The sequence below is a fragment of the Osmerus mordax genome, chromosome 12 (assembly GCF_038355195.1).
Source record: "Osmerus mordax isolate fOsmMor3 chromosome 12, fOsmMor3.pri, whole genome shotgun sequence".
Classification (NCBI taxonomy): domain Eukaryota; kingdom Metazoa; phylum Chordata; class Actinopteri; order Osmeriformes; family Osmeridae; genus Osmerus; species Osmerus mordax.
The window spans coordinates 10,054,209-10,072,748 of NC_090061.1; the positions used below are offsets into that span (position 1 = coordinate 10,054,209).

At 41.9% G+C, this 18,540-nt stretch overlaps 1 protein-coding gene across 1 annotated transcript in view; it reads right to left on the reverse strand.

The window, feature by feature from the left end:
- tnmd (tenomodulin) overlaps positions 1-17,563 on the reverse strand; it is a 30,365-nt gene extending 12,802 nt beyond the window's left edge. The window contains exons 1-2 of the mRNA XM_067247690.1: positions 17,434-17,563; positions 14,746-14,880 (exon numbers count right to left, since the gene is read on the reverse strand). Coding sequence (XP_067103791.1) covers positions 14,746-14,880; positions 17,434-17,481 — 183 coding nt within the window. The 5' untranslated portion in view covers positions 17,482-17,563. The remainder of the gene's footprint in view (positions 1-14,745; positions 14,881-17,433) is intronic.
- Between the last annotated feature and the right edge of the window lie 977 nt (positions 17,564-18,540).

Below are 18,540 nucleotides of genomic sequence, written 5' to 3' on the forward strand. Positions count from 1 at the left end.
TTGCACCTCAGGCATTCTATCTGTGTACCTGATACATTATAGTGTAACTGTATTTCTTAAAACAATAAATCTCCATTGAAGGGTTTTCATGTTTTGCCCATGTAACAAGAACAAATGACACAATTCTGTGCCTTTGTTCAATTCTGCTGGCTGTTTCTTAAAGCACTGTAGTTTATAACAACCGATTGCTTATGTACTGTTCATGGATACACACGAATGGTTCTTAACACGTCCTGTCTGCAAAAATGATTCATGCCCACCAGCTGAAGACTATGGTATTAATATTTATGTGAGCATTATGTTATGATGAGAAATACATTGCTGTGTTCATCTTCATCTGTCTCAGTAACAAATCAGTGCCTTATACTGCACCAACGAGACGACTTATTAATGTACAAATGCAGACACTGGCCAATGAAATCCATTAGGATTAATATTCCACATCAATGGGCGTGGTTGTCTGAAGAACAAACCAAAAACTGTTGATACATGTTGTTGCTCACTTACCAGCAAGTATCACTGGTGACATTTTAAATGTCCAAACGTCCTATAACCACGCATTACCATTAAGCTTTTGGATGTGAGAGCAATTATGATTGAATGGGGTATCATTCTTGATGGAAGATCAGTGCAAGAATGAATCTGGAATATAAATAGCCATTAACATGGGTCACATCGGCCTTGGCAGAGGAGGTAACCTGAACTTAAAAATCTCATGACGAAGCCAAATGAAGATAGACTTGATATTCAAGTGGCAGTTGAGCAGTTATCAGGAAATGTAAGACCATTAAACAGTCTGAAAGTCTCAGTGATGGATTAAAGTTCCATTTAAGCATTTACTTTCATATTATCATAAAGGTGGACTGGGAAAAGGGATTCTGCGGATTTTATTGATTTATTCTAAAACAGTGAATCTCAATTTTCAGCAGGCAATCTGTTCTGATGAAAATCCAGCATTGAGATTCTGCCCATCATTGATATAGATTATAGTGTATTACTGCAGTGTAGTCAAACCATTTCTATGTTTAAAGCTGGTTTAGCATGACACATTTCTTGCTTTTGGAAAATGAAAATGAATGGCCACTGCTTATTCCTGGACACCGAGTTTGATGCAGAGCTGAACAATCTTCAGTCACCACAGGTTACAGTCCTACTCCAGGTATGACATGGTAGAGAGCTTAGACAATTGGTCATATATGCATACAGTATATACAGTATATATAGATATGGATATAATCATACATGTACACACTGTATATACAAGGTTATATAACCTTTGAGAAACTATGAGTGGACATTTTACTTTTCTTAGTAATGTCACATGAATGAATTAGCTTGATGTCCACAGCAAAAGCCAAATTATAGGGATGAGCTTCAGCGTGTGAACTTCAGGTACAAAGATACTGTTGAATATGATACCAGTCCTCAGGATTGGAACATAGCCTTCTACTTCTACTTGTATGAAAAGTGCTATATAAATAAAGTCTTACTTATTTACTTACTCACTCAATTAAGAACATTTAAGTTGTATGATTAACCCTTGTGCTGCCTTCGGGTCACATGACCCAAAGGTTCATAATGAACCATCATTGTGTTTACCCAATACAAAAACAAATACAAATAATTTTATTTTAACCTTTGCAATGTGGGGGGTCTGAGACAGCCCAACGGTTAAAAGAAAATGCTTCACTTTGTTTTTGTATGCGGTAAAGTTGTCGCAATACGACGGTGGGTCACAATGACTGATGGGTCAGAATGACCCGAAGATAACACAAGGGTTAAAAGCCACAGGTGCAAATCTGAGTCTTGGAACCACATTACTTTCAATATAATGAGAGTGTATTACCCACTCAAGTATTGGAAGATCTTACTATGACATTCCAAACTGATCTTAAAAGTAAAAATGGGTTATCAATTTTTGTGTGAATGAATTAGCTGCACTTTAATCTGACAGGTAAAAAAACTGCAGTAAGTGATGAAATTAACACCATGTATGTTGCAACAGGTATGCAATCTATAGAATGGTTCATGTGAAACATTAAACACTAATTCTAAAGCAAACAATCTAAGTTGACAAATAATCAATGTAGCCCCTGAATATTAGGGAGCTGTCTCGTTGTGTTTTCCTTCCAGCCCTCTAACCGCTGCGTGTGGTCAAAAATGGTTGAATTTATACTCCATCATAGAGGTAAATGGGAACTTTATATGTATTTTTTCATTAGTTATGCATGAATGCACATGCATTATGCTACCTTTCCTTTAACAACCTCCACCCAGTTGTTTTGAGTTGTGGACCCAGAGAGAGGGGAGTGAATGAGGAGCGGAAGGCACAGACGAGCCCGCAGGTTGTTTGTGTGAACGGGCTGTGTTGTGGCACTGGAGGACATTAATCAAAGGTCATGCTGATGCAGTTGCAGGTGAGTGAGGTGGGTAGGTGTGTGTGTGTGGGTAGGGGGTTGAAAGGAGGGATGTGTTTATGACAGTGCGTCCCCTAGTCGTCCTTGAGGGCGATGAGATAGAGGCTCCAGTCAAGCGGGACCAGACGCCTGTCACTCAGTGGGAGAGAGCGGGGAATACGGGAGGTGGGGGTGGAGGGGTGCAGTGATGGGGAGGGCGCTCCACACAGCAACAGGCCCCTTGGGCTCTGGGGGGTACCAGTGATGGATAGCGGTGGGCAGCGGCCATGACAGACACACTGGTCAACAATCAGCGTCATACTCAGGTGGTACCTCGCCTCAGGTCCAGATGTCCTGATAGATATACACCTTTAGGAGGCTGCTTTTAAACTCATTGTTTTTCAGGGACAATTGTTTTATGGTTGAATCGAACATATGACAAATGATGTCCTGAAAGTTAAAACAGTCTAACAGGTATAGAATACTCAACTGGCTTCTTATTTTCGGAACGCTAAGTCAAAACAGCTGTGTGAGGAAGAGGAGAAGATGAGAATCAATTGTTCAATCTTGGTTCTTTGCCAATGAGCTTTTTCATAGAAGCGTCCTCTCTATATTTTCCTTTTCCACCCCCCCCCCAACTCAAATATTTCTGACTCTCTTTGCTTCCCTCCCTCTCTCCCTCTCTCTGACTCCCCACACCCCCTCTTTCTTTCTTTCCTTCCCAGTCGCTGCCTCTCGCTCTCTCTTACATTCCTCTCACTCTCCCTCGGAGGCAACACCACTGGATCCTTGTCCTCCAGCTGAAGCACACTGCAGCAGGGTGATCCAGCAGAGCTCAACGCTGTTCACATGGGCAGCCACATGAGAAAGAAACTAACGTCCCCCCAGGGCTGCTCTCTCCTCCGCAATGTTGTTTTATTAGAAGGGTTTTATTTTCCTTCCAAAAAGGAAAGGAACATCTCTGTTAGAAGCATTGAAAATTACCACTGTGCTGAGCCTATAAACAACGTTGGTGAAAGAATGAAGAACACTTCCCCTACCACTACTGCATGTCTGCTAATCTTCCAGCACCTTCTAGAATTATAATAATTAAAGAGACACACAGGATTTAATATGCACACATATCCTGTGGGGATATTTTCTCATGTTCAAACAGAAGGTAGGCCTCTTCTGTTTGAAAAAAGACACAATGGGGTAATGAAAGAAAACACGAAACACAAGACATTAAAGTCAGAAAAAAAAGCAAAGCGATGCGCTACCTTTGGACATATTGTTGAAAAATCAAGACCCACTGGGGAAATAACTTCACCCGGGAAAGATCTGCAAGGAGACAGGAGCACAGATGGCATTCACATATGCTACATGCATGCCTTAGAGTCCATAGGACCAGAGACTGCTCGTGGGTATATAGCAGAAACACAACCATCCTGCTTCATGGATGTCTTCCTCCTTTACAGATCACATTCTTACTCTCAAAGAGAATGTTAATAGACATAATGGTTCAATAGGTCCTTCTTCTTTACATGTGAATTTCACCATGCCGCAAGATCACAGAGATCCACGCTCTTCATGTTGTCTGGAAAGCCTTCATCTCACTTGTGTTTTCTCTCGCTTCAAAGTAAAAATGGCATTAGTATATCAAATGAGCTTTAGATAGTACAGCATTATGTCCTTGTTTATCTCTGCGGTGCTGTAGGTGCAGGCAGACTTCCTGATCTGCTTCTGAGGCGTCTGGAGACATGGGGGATTATGCTTGTGGACATTGATTAGCAGGCCTGTCAGCTCCCAAGGCCTGGAGAATATGGATAAATGGAGTGGCTATGCTCTGGGGCTGCCAGACACACTCTTGCCTGCGTTTGGTGATGTCTGCTGAAGACAGGCAGCTGTTTTTGAACAGGCGCCAGCTTGGAAAATTCAGTTTAGAAAATAGTGGTCAGTGGCTAATACATCATCAACTCAGGGAGTGCAGAGGAAAATGAGCCTGTTGGAGGTGTTGGGAATCAATCTCAATGAGAACGGCTTTGACAGCAAACAGAGAAAGCAATACAACACGGGCAGACGCAAATCCACATCATCTATTTCTAATGGTACAACATTTAGTTGAAGCAGTGCCAGTAATAAAAAAAAAAATCTTAATGTGTTTTCTATCAAGTTCCATTAGTGTAGTTATTGTTATATTTTACAAGGTATTATTATATATATTTTTTTTTAAAGCAGTGAGCTTTTCTTGTCTGCATACCTGAGTCCTCAGGACCAAACTGTTTTCTTCTGAACACAGCAGCTGGACATTGTGTCCTAAGCTTTAAAAGCAGTCTGTAACCAGACAGTATGCCAACTTTACATTCTGTCATGAGAGAGCCCAAAATCAATGGCACAATCTAAATATAATCACTCAGGAAGGATTAAAACTTTGCATTATAATCAGCCACTCTTTTCTGTGGTTTCTTTAATTGCAGAGGTGCATCTTGCTAGATGCGTAAAGAGAAAATGTGTTCTCGAATTTGGCCTTGTATTTAGCTTTAGAGCCACTCCAAGTTATTTTAATGGCTCTGTCAAGGGCCTGGCACTTTGGTCCAGACTCCACTGAAGCCTAAACTTTTAAGTAATCTCCACAAACAGAAGTAGTTCTGAGAAGTTTAAATGGTCTGAATACCTAAACATACACATGAAAAGAAATATGATTTACTAAGCATCAACACAAGCACAATAAATTCTTGTTGGCAGCAATATACGTCAAAATGGAGAAAAGGAATTCAGGGCTTTCAGTCTAAGGTTATGCTTCTGGTTTTTGGATGTCAGTCAGGACCCTCTACTTTTTGCTATTTGACATTTAGTTTGGAATGCTCAACTCTTTCAGGAAGATAGCTTATTGGAATTAGCCTAAGATCAGGTTTCACTTCTGAAAGTAAAAGATCTTGACTGATACCTGACTATGAGTGCCACTTTAAGGAGTGTAATTGCAGGGTTGCTAACGAGATAGTTCAGCACCATTCAGAAATTACAGTGCTGCAGATGTGTGTTTACACTGCTGAAAAAGGGGCATTTCCTGTCTTCAATGCTGAATCTTTAAATGTAAAATGTTGTGTACCTCTCCTGCCCTCTTCCTTTCATAAGAGAAGTTTAATGACCCACTTTCTCTCCTTGTTCCCTTGTGACTCTTTGCTGCTTGCCACGTTTGACCACCTTGCCATGGTCGACTACAGTCTGCAGCTGCCGTTAATTTGCAGGAGCACCGCGGTCCCCTTCTTTACCTCTGACGCATATATGACTAATCGCACCGGCCATTTTAAACAACTTGAGCTCTCTCTGGTAATAAATCACCTTGATACGAACCACTGTGCCAGTAATAGAGCTATGTGCTGTTGGGAAGAGGGAGCCTTGGGAGTTATTCTATCTTCTGGTTAACACTCAGTATTGTGAGGACAACTCAGCCAACGGGATACATTGTTGTCTGTAGTGCTTCTGAAATAGTGTTCATGATCTCAACAGAAAAAATAAATAGCTTCCATAAGGTAAAAAACTTTCAGACATTACTCAGCTGTGTTGGATTAAAATACTGAATCCAGAAAACAAGTAGCAGGTGGAACGTGAGTCTGGGCCACAGTGACTCGCAGGTGAGAAGGTAGAGCTTTTTTCCAGTGGGAGGGTCAAGCATCTATTGAACTCCTAGCTATACGCCCCTGGACCTCTCTTTTTATCAGGCATATTTATTTATTTATTTGATTCTGTGCTATAAGGTTGGAGAGAGCACATGATCTCACTACCTCTGCTCAGGCCAGCGTGACCTTTTTCCTCTGACTGCAATCTGTAAATCCCCATCACTCATACGCTCTTCACCAGACCTTTCAAAGACAGGACAAAGGCACCTTTTCAGGACATTGTAAATGATCTAACACCCCAAAGTTCCACCAGTCTGCACATCTGATCGGTATCACCGCGCTGGAATGAGTAACAACCAATACAGAGTTTGAAAAAAAGAAAAGAAAAAGGGTGAAAGACACAAAGATCTTCTACTTCACACTCTCAGCCTTTATCTTGCTTTTTTTTTAACCTGCTGGTCGTTTCCCCTCTGCGATGGTCTGAAGAGCACCTCATACTTGTGAAGAACATGAATCCTGTTCTGATTGTTCATCAGAATCCATTCTCACTGTTTGAATACGACCAATCTTCTGTAATAAAAAGGGCAGTTGATGTTGCATGAAATATTCATTTAAGGCATCCCCCCAAAGATTATGCCACACTCTGATGCATCTCCATGAATGAGAAACAGACTTTGCAAGACCAAATATTGAAGTAGATGTCTGTGCAAGTCACTGAATTATGAGCCAGACGGCCATCGGGGAGGTCACCTCTGTGGCAGATCCGTCTCCCAGTCCCCCTGTTTGGTTTTCAGCCACATTCTAATAAATCGACAAGAGTGCATTCTGGGCTCCTGCAGCTAAGTGGCATTTAGGGAACAGCTTGTGAAAGCAGTCAGTCTGGATTCTGGAACGTTTACATGCACAGGATCATTTAGCCAGATGAACAGCATTAGCAGTGAACTAGGGCTGCAAAGTTCTAAAGCTACAAAAAGAAGAACTATTAAAATAGCTTTTTTTAAGGGAAGTCTTTAAAACAGAAGTTTGATGGTTTTAAAAAGGACAACCAAGCCATTTCCCCTCCAGAGTTCATTAATAGACTTGTAACAGGTGTGTTATGAACCCAATCATGCCCTCATATAGCTTGCTTTTCCTCATATATGGCTGCTGTATACAGCATTTTGTCCACAGAGTACTTTAAAATCAAACTGCTTCTGACATAATCTGAACATGACATCTGTGTTGTCTCTGAAAATGGACACCTGCAAGACTACCTGCTTTATCAGAAGTTCATAGATACATTCTTAAGACAACCAGATCTCTTTAAATGTCCAGGAAGCAATCAACATGCTTCACAGAATGTGAATCCCTCAGTGTGGTGCATTTCACCAAGGGTCTATTATTCATACAACAGATTTCCATGACATGAAAAAAGGTCAACTGTAGGGAACGGTTCCATAGAGAGGGCTGGGAGATTTACCGGCCCATAATTGTTCGAACATTGTTTACACCAAGCTGTCTTAAAAAAACGTAAAAAAAAGTAAAAGTGAGGTGATGGCTAGCTGCAGACAGTCTCACGAGGCCGTGTGACTGGGTCCACTGGTGACAGTCACGTCTCCCTGGTCTCCTGCCATCGCCCCTGGATACACACAGCCTGTCAACAGCTTAGCCTTCCTCTGGTACTGAGTGACATTGGAAAGACCTCAGTTACCATACATCACAAATGCACGTGATCAGAGACACAAGAATGATTAGGACATGATTCTCACTATCATTTCAAGATATATCTGAGGGTGTTTCTGCTTTATTGGGATAGAGACAGTGTGAGTGATAGGAAATGTGAGGGAGAGAGGGCAGTACATGCAAGAAAAGGCTGGAATGCAACCCGGGCTCCTGTGCTGAGGCCTCAGCCGATGAGTTACTCGCTCGTATACAATTAAGGAAATTTAAAGGTTTACTAGGATAACAATTGTGTAGTTTATCAACAGTAAATACTGTATTCATGTTGTTATAGGATTTTTTTCGCTTGAATTTGGATTGTGTTTTCTTACTCTACACACAGTTAAATACAACATTCCCTCGCTTTACCCTGCAAACACATATTGGACATAATTCTGTACGTAATATGTAGATTCATGAAAATGGGTTTGAATCAATCTGCAACACTTAAATGAAGGCCACATTCTGCGCAGTTACCTGGTGTATTAATCAGTCTACTTCTATAACCTGTATACTTTTCCATTTGTACAGAGAACAAGTCCATAATTTGCATCAGAAATGCCGCAGAAGCGCTCAGCCACTTTCCCCTGATTGAGGGAAATGTTAGGTTCTCAGACAGCCTGAATGCGGTTAGGCACGTCACTGACTAGTGCAAGCTTTCAAAGTATATTTAATAGTATTCCAGTAATCCATCAGACTTTCTGCCAAGTCTCACAATAGACTGTGGACCATCTATACGCTAAAGTTATCATTACTCTAGGGGGTCAGATGGCTGGCTGAGAGTTAGGGAGTCGGGCTATTAATCAGAGGGTTGTTGGTTCGATTCCCCGGCTGTGCAAAATGACGTTGTGTCCTTGGGCAAGGCACTTCACCCTACTTGCCTCTGGGAGAATGTCCCTGTACGTACTATAAGTCGCTCTGGATAAGAGCATCTGCTAAATGACTAAATGTACTGTCCACACTATGGATACATTGTTCCTTTCTTTTCATCTGCTGTTGGACAAATTCTACAATTCACAACCAATACATCTAACACTTAACATGTTACACTTTAAGAGAACTGTGCTATACATACAGAAGATAGCCTTTTTCAACTGATATTAGCTGTATTTTGACATGTGCGTTGGTGGTTGTACACACTGACTTACAGTCAATACTTTTTATACTTGTTTACTCAGATATTACCAGTAAAGGTGACATTATTTAATAGCAAAGGCCAGACAAATCATGGTCTAATAATAGCTTTCAATATAATATCCACTTTAGACTGTTATAATCAAACATGTATCTCGCAAATCTCTACTCCTCTCTAACCATCAATATGACATTGTGTCTTCAGTGCAGCTACAGTATGCCTACTGTAAACAAAGTTCAAACCTTGACTTGCTTTTATGTCGGGTTTCCTGGAGCAGCAGATCCTGCTGTCTGAGCTCTAGCTTCTGGAAACAGCTGCAGAAAGGAAATAGCAGTAGTAGGACTGGCCTCCTGAGCGACTCTGATGGAGTATTGTTTTTCTGCTTCCTGGCAGGGTATTGTGGACTCTCACATGAAACAGATCGAGGCCTTAATATCTGTTTTTGAAATGGAATCTCAGGCCAAGATAGTTTCTTGAGCTTCACATACTGTACATCCAGCAGATATAGTCAAAAAACACTGCAGCAAGAGAACGCTCAGAGAAAGGACCCAGTGGAGGACATCATGGACTCAACACCATACCAGAACTCTGCAATGCAAAAAAGTTAGTTGAGTGGACCAGACAGATAGTACATTTGTAGGATTACAATGGCTTGTTCGACTTTCAGCTGGTAAAAATGATAGCTTGCCTTCTGTCATTGCTACCTATTACAGAGATAAATTATGCAATCATCAATTTAAAGCGGTTTGTAGCTGAGATTGCTTCAGTGTTTCTGGATGTGTGATGTTTTATTTATTTCTAGATCTGAGGCTATCTTCAGAGATGTCTATTTTGTTGCCAAAGGTGCCACAAAAATGTCATACTTTTAGCAGTTTGTTTTTATTTGTGACATACTCTGTTCTTGTAATTCAATAATTCGAACAAAATACACCCCGGTATATCACAACTGAAACAAGTTCAGCGTGGAAGAGTGTCTGTTCCCCAAACTAGACAGTGAGAGAAACACCAGGTAGCCTTAGCTTCACCTGCTCTGTATCAAAACAAGCCTGTTTCCCAGGGGAAGATGATGGCATTTCATATTTGATCTTGGAATGAACGGGATCTTCACAAAGCTTTATCAGCGATGACTGACAAAGCAAAGAACATCTGGCAGGCAAAGGGGACTTTATTGCAGGCTACCCTTGATGAGTTCTGCCACACAAAACAACAGGAAGATCTTTCTTGGCCCAGTTGAGCGTCGACACTGCGTAGTTTGCTTGTGTTGACAGAGTCTGATAAGAACACAACACCTTCATGGAGACTTGAAGAGCTTCAGGTTGCTGACAGATTGACATGCTGTGTATTATCTTGCTATGAATCAGTAGCAAAGTCATTTTCCACACAGATGTCAACCACATTGTGATTTTGATTACATATTGAAGTTTTCCATTGTATACGGCACAGCAGTGTTGTGAATGACATTTTATAGTGAACCAGGATTTTCCATCACAAGGCTTGAATGTGTGTGTAGCCGTGCGGATGTGGTGGAGGTATAATGCGGTGCAGATGCTGTGGAGGACTCTACTCTCCTCTCCACATTCCCTGCGTAGCTGGCAATGCACTGTGACAGGACTAGAGGACTCGACTTACTGTGAGAGAAAAACAGAATGTGAAAGCTCAATCACATTCTAAATTGTACAACAGAGGGGAGAATAAGGCTTGGCACTCACACCGGAGAAAAATAGGCAAAGATCGAGAGAAAAGAGAGATAGAGAAAGAGCGAGACAGAGATAGAGAGAGAAGTAAGTAGGAGACAAGCCAACCAGCCTTGGCCTTCGTGTACCCACTGTACATGCAACACGTCACATAGAGATGCTGGCGGAGATTGTGAAGTAGAATTCTGCCCATTCAAATGCTAATATCCTCTACTTCCCATCACAACCGCTTCTGAAAAGAGTTCCACAGACACTCTGCAACGCTGCACGGCTCACCGAGTGTTCCCAGCATGCTTTGTGGTGTTCTCATGCTCCTGCTTGTGGCAGCATTGATCCCAGAGGCAGGATTTAAGCAATGCTCGCCCCACCCCCCCCACCCCCTCGTCCTCGTCCCCCTCGTCCCCGTTGTTGCTCTCTCACTAGAAAGCACCATGCATCATCTCAGGATGAGAGCAGCCTGAGAGGAGAAGAAGAAGAGGTGGACACGGGGGCTCTTAATGACTGAATGAGCTTGACATGTAAAATCAGAAAAGATTACAGGCTGAAGGCAAGGACTCCCAGAGGGTCCTGCCTAAACCAGCTGTTCCGATAGGCCCGGCTGCTCCATTAGAATAATTATTCCTCCACGAGACAGCATGAAGGAAAGGAGAAGACACAGGCTGCTGGGGAAAGGGCCTCTTCTCTCTTCCAAGTAACGCTTGGTGAATAGCGAGGCGAGTATGTGATAGGATGATAGTGTGATGTCATCATCAGCTCCCCTCCCCCCTCCCCCGCCCTTGTCACATCGTGACCCTCCGGGGCCACAGAGGGGACTATGAGATGGACACAGGACATGAGTGGTAAACAAACAAACTGAAGAGGGCTGTCGACGAGCACAGCACCTGTGACCATTAGAAAAGCGCAGGTGCAACATTGTTCATTAAGCCACCCCGTCCTGACACAGAGGCCTTTAAGAGATGGTCAGGGGCGACGAGTGAGGGGCTGTCTGGGGAACAGGGGAGAATGCATCAAGGTGAGCAATGCAATTTCAGGTTGAATAATGGAGCGCTTCCCTCTGGCCTGACACTCATGTGTTTCTGAGGCAATTTCAGCGTACTGACCGACAGCACCTGTGAGCTGTCTGGGCTCCCCAGGGCCCTCTGGATTACAATGGCTCCCGGCTTTCTGTGGATGGTAGCAGCATGGAAATTAATCTAAAGGAAAGTGGCTCACACATTGAGGAGACTTTTAGAAGAGAGTTTTAGAATACAACACAAAATGAACAGGATATAATTGTAAGTGTTTGCACTGGCCAAAACACTCAGCTGGTGGTCGATTGCTTCTGAACACGTTTCCTAGCTGGAGTTACTCCAAAGTCATTAGCATACATTTGATCATAACATTTACATTTAGTCATTTATCAGACGCTCTTATCCAAAGCGACTTACAGCAAGTACAGGGACATTCCCCCCGAGGCAAGTAGGGTGAAGTGCCTTGCCCAAGGACACAACGTCATTTGGCACAGCGGGGAATCGAACCGGTAACCTTCAGATTACTAGCCCGACTCCCTAACCGCTCAGCCACCTGACTCCCTCCTTCTTGTTCAAGGATTGCAAGTGTTAAACTGCCATACCCATTATCTAGAAGACTATATTCCTGTGGACCCAGTGCATGGTAGCAGAAACATCTGATTCATATACAGCAATGCATGAACCCCTATGAGATTTTGGGACCCAAACACTAATGAGCACTCCTCAAACATTGAGATAGAACTGTGCTGTAAGACACACACACACACACACGCACACGCACACACACACGCACACACACACACACACACACACACACACACACACACACACACACACATTAGGTAGCAAGATGATGGCAAACTTCCCTAGGCCTCTGTTACAACATATGTTTGCAAGTAATTAAAAGAAGATCCCATGTGGTTATCATGTCATATTGAAATACAATGCGCCCAGCAAATTACCTTTCCATGGTAGTTTATGTAAAGCCATGCGCTGCAGATTACTGTGGTGGAACGCACTACTAGAATAGGGTGTGACTCAGACTGTCCTCTGCTGGATTGATTTAATGAGTTTTAATTACATTGCCAGGGGTTAAAGCTTAGCTGAGGAAAGGAGCCATAACAGTTTATGGAGAGGCTCTGGAAGAGACCCTGATAGCACAGAAATGACAGACTTGTCCAAACGAAGGTAGGAAGGGGTGATGGGTGTCATCAAATATACATTGTTGTGTTTGAAATATTCATAGGTGGGCTGTGATGTTGCTGCCTTAAGCTGTAACGATTGCATACAGGTTTCATTGTCTGTACAAGCTGTTTTTTAAACAGGTGAAGCCCACATAACCACAGGCATGCACATCCGCACGTTATCTGTGAAAAAGTCCCCATAGACCAGCTTGGTGGGGATGTGTTTTTGCACGTTTTGACTGCCAGCGTCTTTTGGGGCTTCCCATCAGACAGACAGACAGACAGACAGACAGGTGATAATGCTTTGAAGTGCCTCCATCTTGCTCACTGATGTGGGTTTAGAGGATGGGCCTTCCCCTTAAGACCCCATTAAAGCACAAGTGAGTGTTCGCCGGCCTCATGTCCAAGGCTCAGGCAACCTCCTCCACTAACACATATTTTGTGCCACATGAGAGTGGCTCACAGCTTATTAAAGGGGAAATAATCATCCTCCACCTCAAACATGAAATATTTAACAAGGACAAAGAAGATGCGCTCTGAGGTGAAGGATCCAGAGAGACACAGACTTGGACACTGGCTGTCTGTACAGGAAGTGGAGCTGGACACTGGCTGTCTGTACAGGAAGTGGAGCTGGACACTGGCTGTCTGTACAGGAAGTGGAGCTGGACACTGGCTGTCTGTACAGGGAGTGGAGCTGGACTCTGGCTGTCTGTACAGTAAGTGGAGCTCGACACTGGCTGTCTACAGGAAATGGAGCTGGACAATGGCTGTCTGTACAGGAAGTGGAGCTGGACACTGGCTGTCTACAAGAAATGGAGCTGGACACTGGCTGTCTGTACAGGAAATGGAGCTGGACACTGGCTGTCTGTACAGGAAGTGGAGCTGGACACTGGCTGTCTGTACAGGAAGTGGACCTTGACACTGGCTGTCTGTACAGGAAATGGAGCTGGACACTGGCTGTCTACAGGAAATGGAGATGAGTCTTCAGCTTGAAATTACAGGGTTACGCAGTCTACTTGAAAAACTAATACACATTAATATGGACACAAAAGTTCAATTAGGTGTAGGAAACTTGCTCAGTATTCTTGCATGTTGTTTCTTAAGGGAGCATTGATGCAATGCAATATAGTATGGTTCAGAATAGTAGAATGTTCTGTTGTTACTTATTTGGATTTCCACTATATATTATTGTCAAGACTAAACAATGCCTGTGGAACAGTATACTGTTGACAAAGAAGGATATAGAGGCTATTTTATACATATAAAGTTAAACATTTAATAAAATAAAATACTTTGTAACATGTCTCTCAAGTTTAGAATAGTGCCTGGAACACAACGACTGTCTAATTTCAGATAAATGATCTGTGTATTTCTTTTTTTTGCCTCAGTCTTGAGTAAATGAGCTTTTAGGCCTCTAAGGGATTGTAGGAGAAGGCAGCAGAATGAAAGCACTCTCCATCAAAACTGAACGAATTGGATTTTACAAGATGAATTGCCAGAATAAGAGTTTACTTTAATTATAACACCAGTAGGCTCAAGTTCCAGTGTAGCCACTAGGGTCAACAGCAATTAAGGTTGGCTGGAGTCAGGATTCAGGCAGTTGAATTGTGACAACATTTTACATTACATTATGAATATAGAGTAGCTAATAGACCAGTTTATGAATTATTCTGTAGACTAACTTTTGGATTGTAGAAGCCAACATACAACACTGTGATATTTCTAAATTACAGACTTGACAGTCAGGACTTTCCATAAATATTGCAGCTTCAAATTCAGTGAAATACAACACTAAATAAAGAGACTCTAGGGCATTGTGTGGTCAGTCCTTCCATTTTAACATGACTCGTCTGGCAAATGACATCTGAAGTTACTGAGGAGAAGGCAAAATGCCTCTTTAATCTTGACGTAAAAGCCAAAAGAAATTATTTCAACGACAGAAGAAATTCCTGTCATCCAATGCTCTGGAGAGATCCAGTGTTGGTGGTCCCCTTGCAACTTGTTGTCAGGCAGATAAGCCATGTCTTACCTTTGCCAGACTGGGGCTCCAGAGATTCCTGAGGCTGAAAACTCCCAGGGTTAGTGTCAGGAGGAGCAGGCCCAGGATTACGGCCCCCCTTTGGTAGCTGCGGTACCTGGCCTTCCTCTCCTTCCCAGCCTCCACCTAGGCAGAAAGTAGACAGCAAAACTGTTGTGAAGAGTTGTATTCGGCTGCTTCTGTTTCAATCTTCCACTGCGATACTATCAGTAGTGAGTAAATTAACTTGCACAAGACCTATGTGACAGATTGGGAGATAATTGTCTTGTAACCAAATCTATTGACATTGAACGTCTGAAATGTTCAATTTGTAACAAGGATTTGAAAATGATGCAGTTACTTCAGTTGTCCATGGCATTCTCTTCGACTGTTGGTAATGTGACTTGACATAAAAATATGCACTTTCAAAACAACTGAAGTTAAAATAATTTGTTTTTCATAATCTCTAGAAAACCTCACAAGGTTGCCTTGCACTGGCACGATCACTGTATCAACAGAATTATTCATTACGTCAGAAAGCACATTCAAACTTTCTAAGACAATGCAGTCATTTCCAGGGTGTGTACTGTAGTAGAAACTAGAAGACATCTGTTCTAGAAACATCCACGTCACCTTGACCCCTGTAGAACCTGCGACGCGTCACAGAATATTCCCATTGATGAAGCAGGTGATACACACATGCTTGGAATTTGAAGTGCGCTATGATCAAGATGAATGATGGTGGCTGTAATTCAGAGACTGAAGTAAATAATGGAGAAATGGGAGATGGAAGTGGCGCAGTCTGCTGAGATTTTAAAGGTTACGTTTATTAAACTTTCCCTCAAATTAAAACTCTCCCTGCTGAACTCAATTCCCCAAGCTTAAGGCCACAAATTAATAAAGCCCGGCTTTTGTTCCCTGTCAGGCAGTGTGAGAATGAATGCACTAGATTCACACAGGATGGCTTTTGAAGGTCTCAGAAGACAACAAAAAGAAGATGGGTGATGAGTGCTGAATATATTTGTTATTTCAATGTCCAGCAGATTCCTCTTTGTGTTTTAAATCCAGCTTTGACCTGTACTGTACATCTTCTTTTGACTTATATTAGATTAGATTTTCCAAATGTCTCTCAATCCTAGCATACTTTTTATTACAGTAATTTCAAACGGGAGAAATAAGTACATTAATTTGGATATGAATATATCCAGGTTTCATAATCTACAGTATATTTCTCCAATGTGGGACAATTGGACACCCTGGCTTCAAACAGACAAAGCAGGTATGATGGCAAACAGAAAGTCGTTTAAGCAGGGCTTCAGAAATTCCTTACGTAAAGAATTTCTCCCTGCGTGGAAAAATATGTGGCTGTAGTCTCCACTCTCCTCCAGAGGCTTGCATAACCATTGGAAACTTGACAAGAAGACAAAATTAAAGTGCTCACAGACAGACAGAGAGAGTGAGAGAGAAAGAGAGAGAGAGAGAGAGAGAGAGAGAGAGAGAGAGAGAGAGAGAGAGAGAGAAAGAGATACACTACTGAGAGAAAAAGAGAGAGAAGAGAGAGAAGGATGGTATGTCTGATTCTGAGCAAAGGCAGCTGATAGGTTTTAAAGGGGTTTATGGATCGAGAGTCAACTAGGCGGTTACTCTGAAGGCGGCAAGATCTAGCTTGTGTTGGGCAGAGCCTGGGGCCCCCTACTGTTCTGAAGAAAACACACACACTCATAAACCTTTAACACAGAACTGCCAAAGCTAAACAAGCATAAGCAAAGTTATGTTATTAAAGGGCAGGTCAGTATAAATTCAGAGTGATAGTAATTATAATATTAGGCCACAGTGCATACAAATTTTTTATATCTGATTTATCACACAAGACTAAGAACTGTCAGCCTTTACCTTACAAAGTACTGTATGTCCTGAAAGCTATTCCACAGGTGTTTTCTCAATCATAACTCATCTTACATAATATCTGCTGCAGAGATCTATGTAGGAATGTGAGAATGGAGAACGACTTTTTTTATTGGAGATCATATTTCTCTTTCTAAGATCGATGTAGAGGTATCTTGCAAGTCATTGTCACATTGACTACGTATGTCTTACACATCGAAACAGCAGTGAGGGTAGAAATCCTGAGATTATAGAAGCAATATATATATTTCTTATTTTTCTTCTGGTCCCAGAGCTAAACAAGCACTCAGAAACAAAACACGACAGATATATGTGGAAACTCAGTGAGCGTGAGCAAACACATTATGGAGGAATAAAGGAAACCCAGTGACACAGGTGAACTCCACAGCAAGGACAAATAAAAAGACAAGGATCCAAGGAGACAAAGAAGATGGAGAGGTGGAGAATATAGCACTCTTAAACCACTCAGCCAGATACCAATATCAAGTCTCATTCCATTTCAGATTTCATAGGCTGATATTTGTGTTGGAAAGAAAAACTTTAAATGTGAGGTAGATTGTACCTTGATGAAAACAAAATGCAATAGTCCTCCACATAAAAACAAAACAACCTTTGTGTAGGAACATTTGAAATAATTTTGTTATGTGATTAACAGAACATTCAGCCACACTAAATTACACTTTAATTTATGACCAACATTTTATAATAGCCAACTTTATAATGTATAACCTTGATTCTGTATAATCCAGTGTCATACAATCAATTAATGGTAAAAAAAAAAACATTAAGACTCACATCTTTCCAAAGAGCCTGTTGGCTGCAGGATTGGGAACTATTTTCCATTATTCAACCCAGGAAGGTATTCCTCCAGATTGACTCTTCCTAGCTGGGGGAGCTACTGAGTCTCCAGAAGGCAAAGAGTCCCAACTTCATTCCTTTGGTAATTTGGGAGTGCTCTGAGGGGGAGGGAGCTTGCAGATGGGATGGATTTACAAAAACACTTGCGATTCTCTTTATTCCAGCAGATGTCTCCTGCTGAAGACTACTTTAAATTCAAAGGATGGACTATCTGAGGTAGATCCTATTTCAGAGATAACGATGTGTTACTGTGCTGTAAGATGTTTGTCTACACTTTCAAAATGTTGTATTTTGGAAGAAATATACCCTTAGGAAAGGGGGTGGTATGTATGAAATTGCCATCCTTTTCCGTCACATTCTATGAGAAGTTGAAATAATGATTGTACAATTTCACCCTTTTGTTCTGAAGTCTGACTGTACAACCACCAAATAACTGCCCTCAATAAGATATAACCATGCATATTGAAGCTGCTCTCAGTACAGGGCTTTCACTTCAAGCAAAGGGAAAACAGTTAATTTTCTGTGCAAACTGAGATAGACAAGAACTATTATACATTGCACTGTTTGACACCTTTATAGTCTAAGGCTATGACGACTCAGTAAAAGAGTCTGGAAGCAAACATCTGTCAACCAAAGCTTTCAGACAGGGAGGAGTGAAAACTTGGTTCAATGTGTTGCACTCCATACAGTAGCACCAACAGTTTTATGACAAGGGAAGTCCACATGAGATCTGAGCACATGCTCTTGTATCTACGCAATATGTGCAGCAGTAGTTACTAATGTGAAATCACATATCCATATGCTATTTAGGTTATCTTTATTAGCAAATGTGTTCAGAGGAACATAGAACATACAGATGTATTTCAACACAGCACATAAATAAGGACGCCAGAGGTCAGCACTATAGAGAATATTATGAGGGCTAAGACTGGTCAAGCTGTGAGCCTTTAGTGCGGCAGGCAACATTTTACCACACATCAGGACTGTCAGATCTGATAGCCATAGGCCTTAGTCAGCTCTTTCCCATTGATATAAATCTAAACA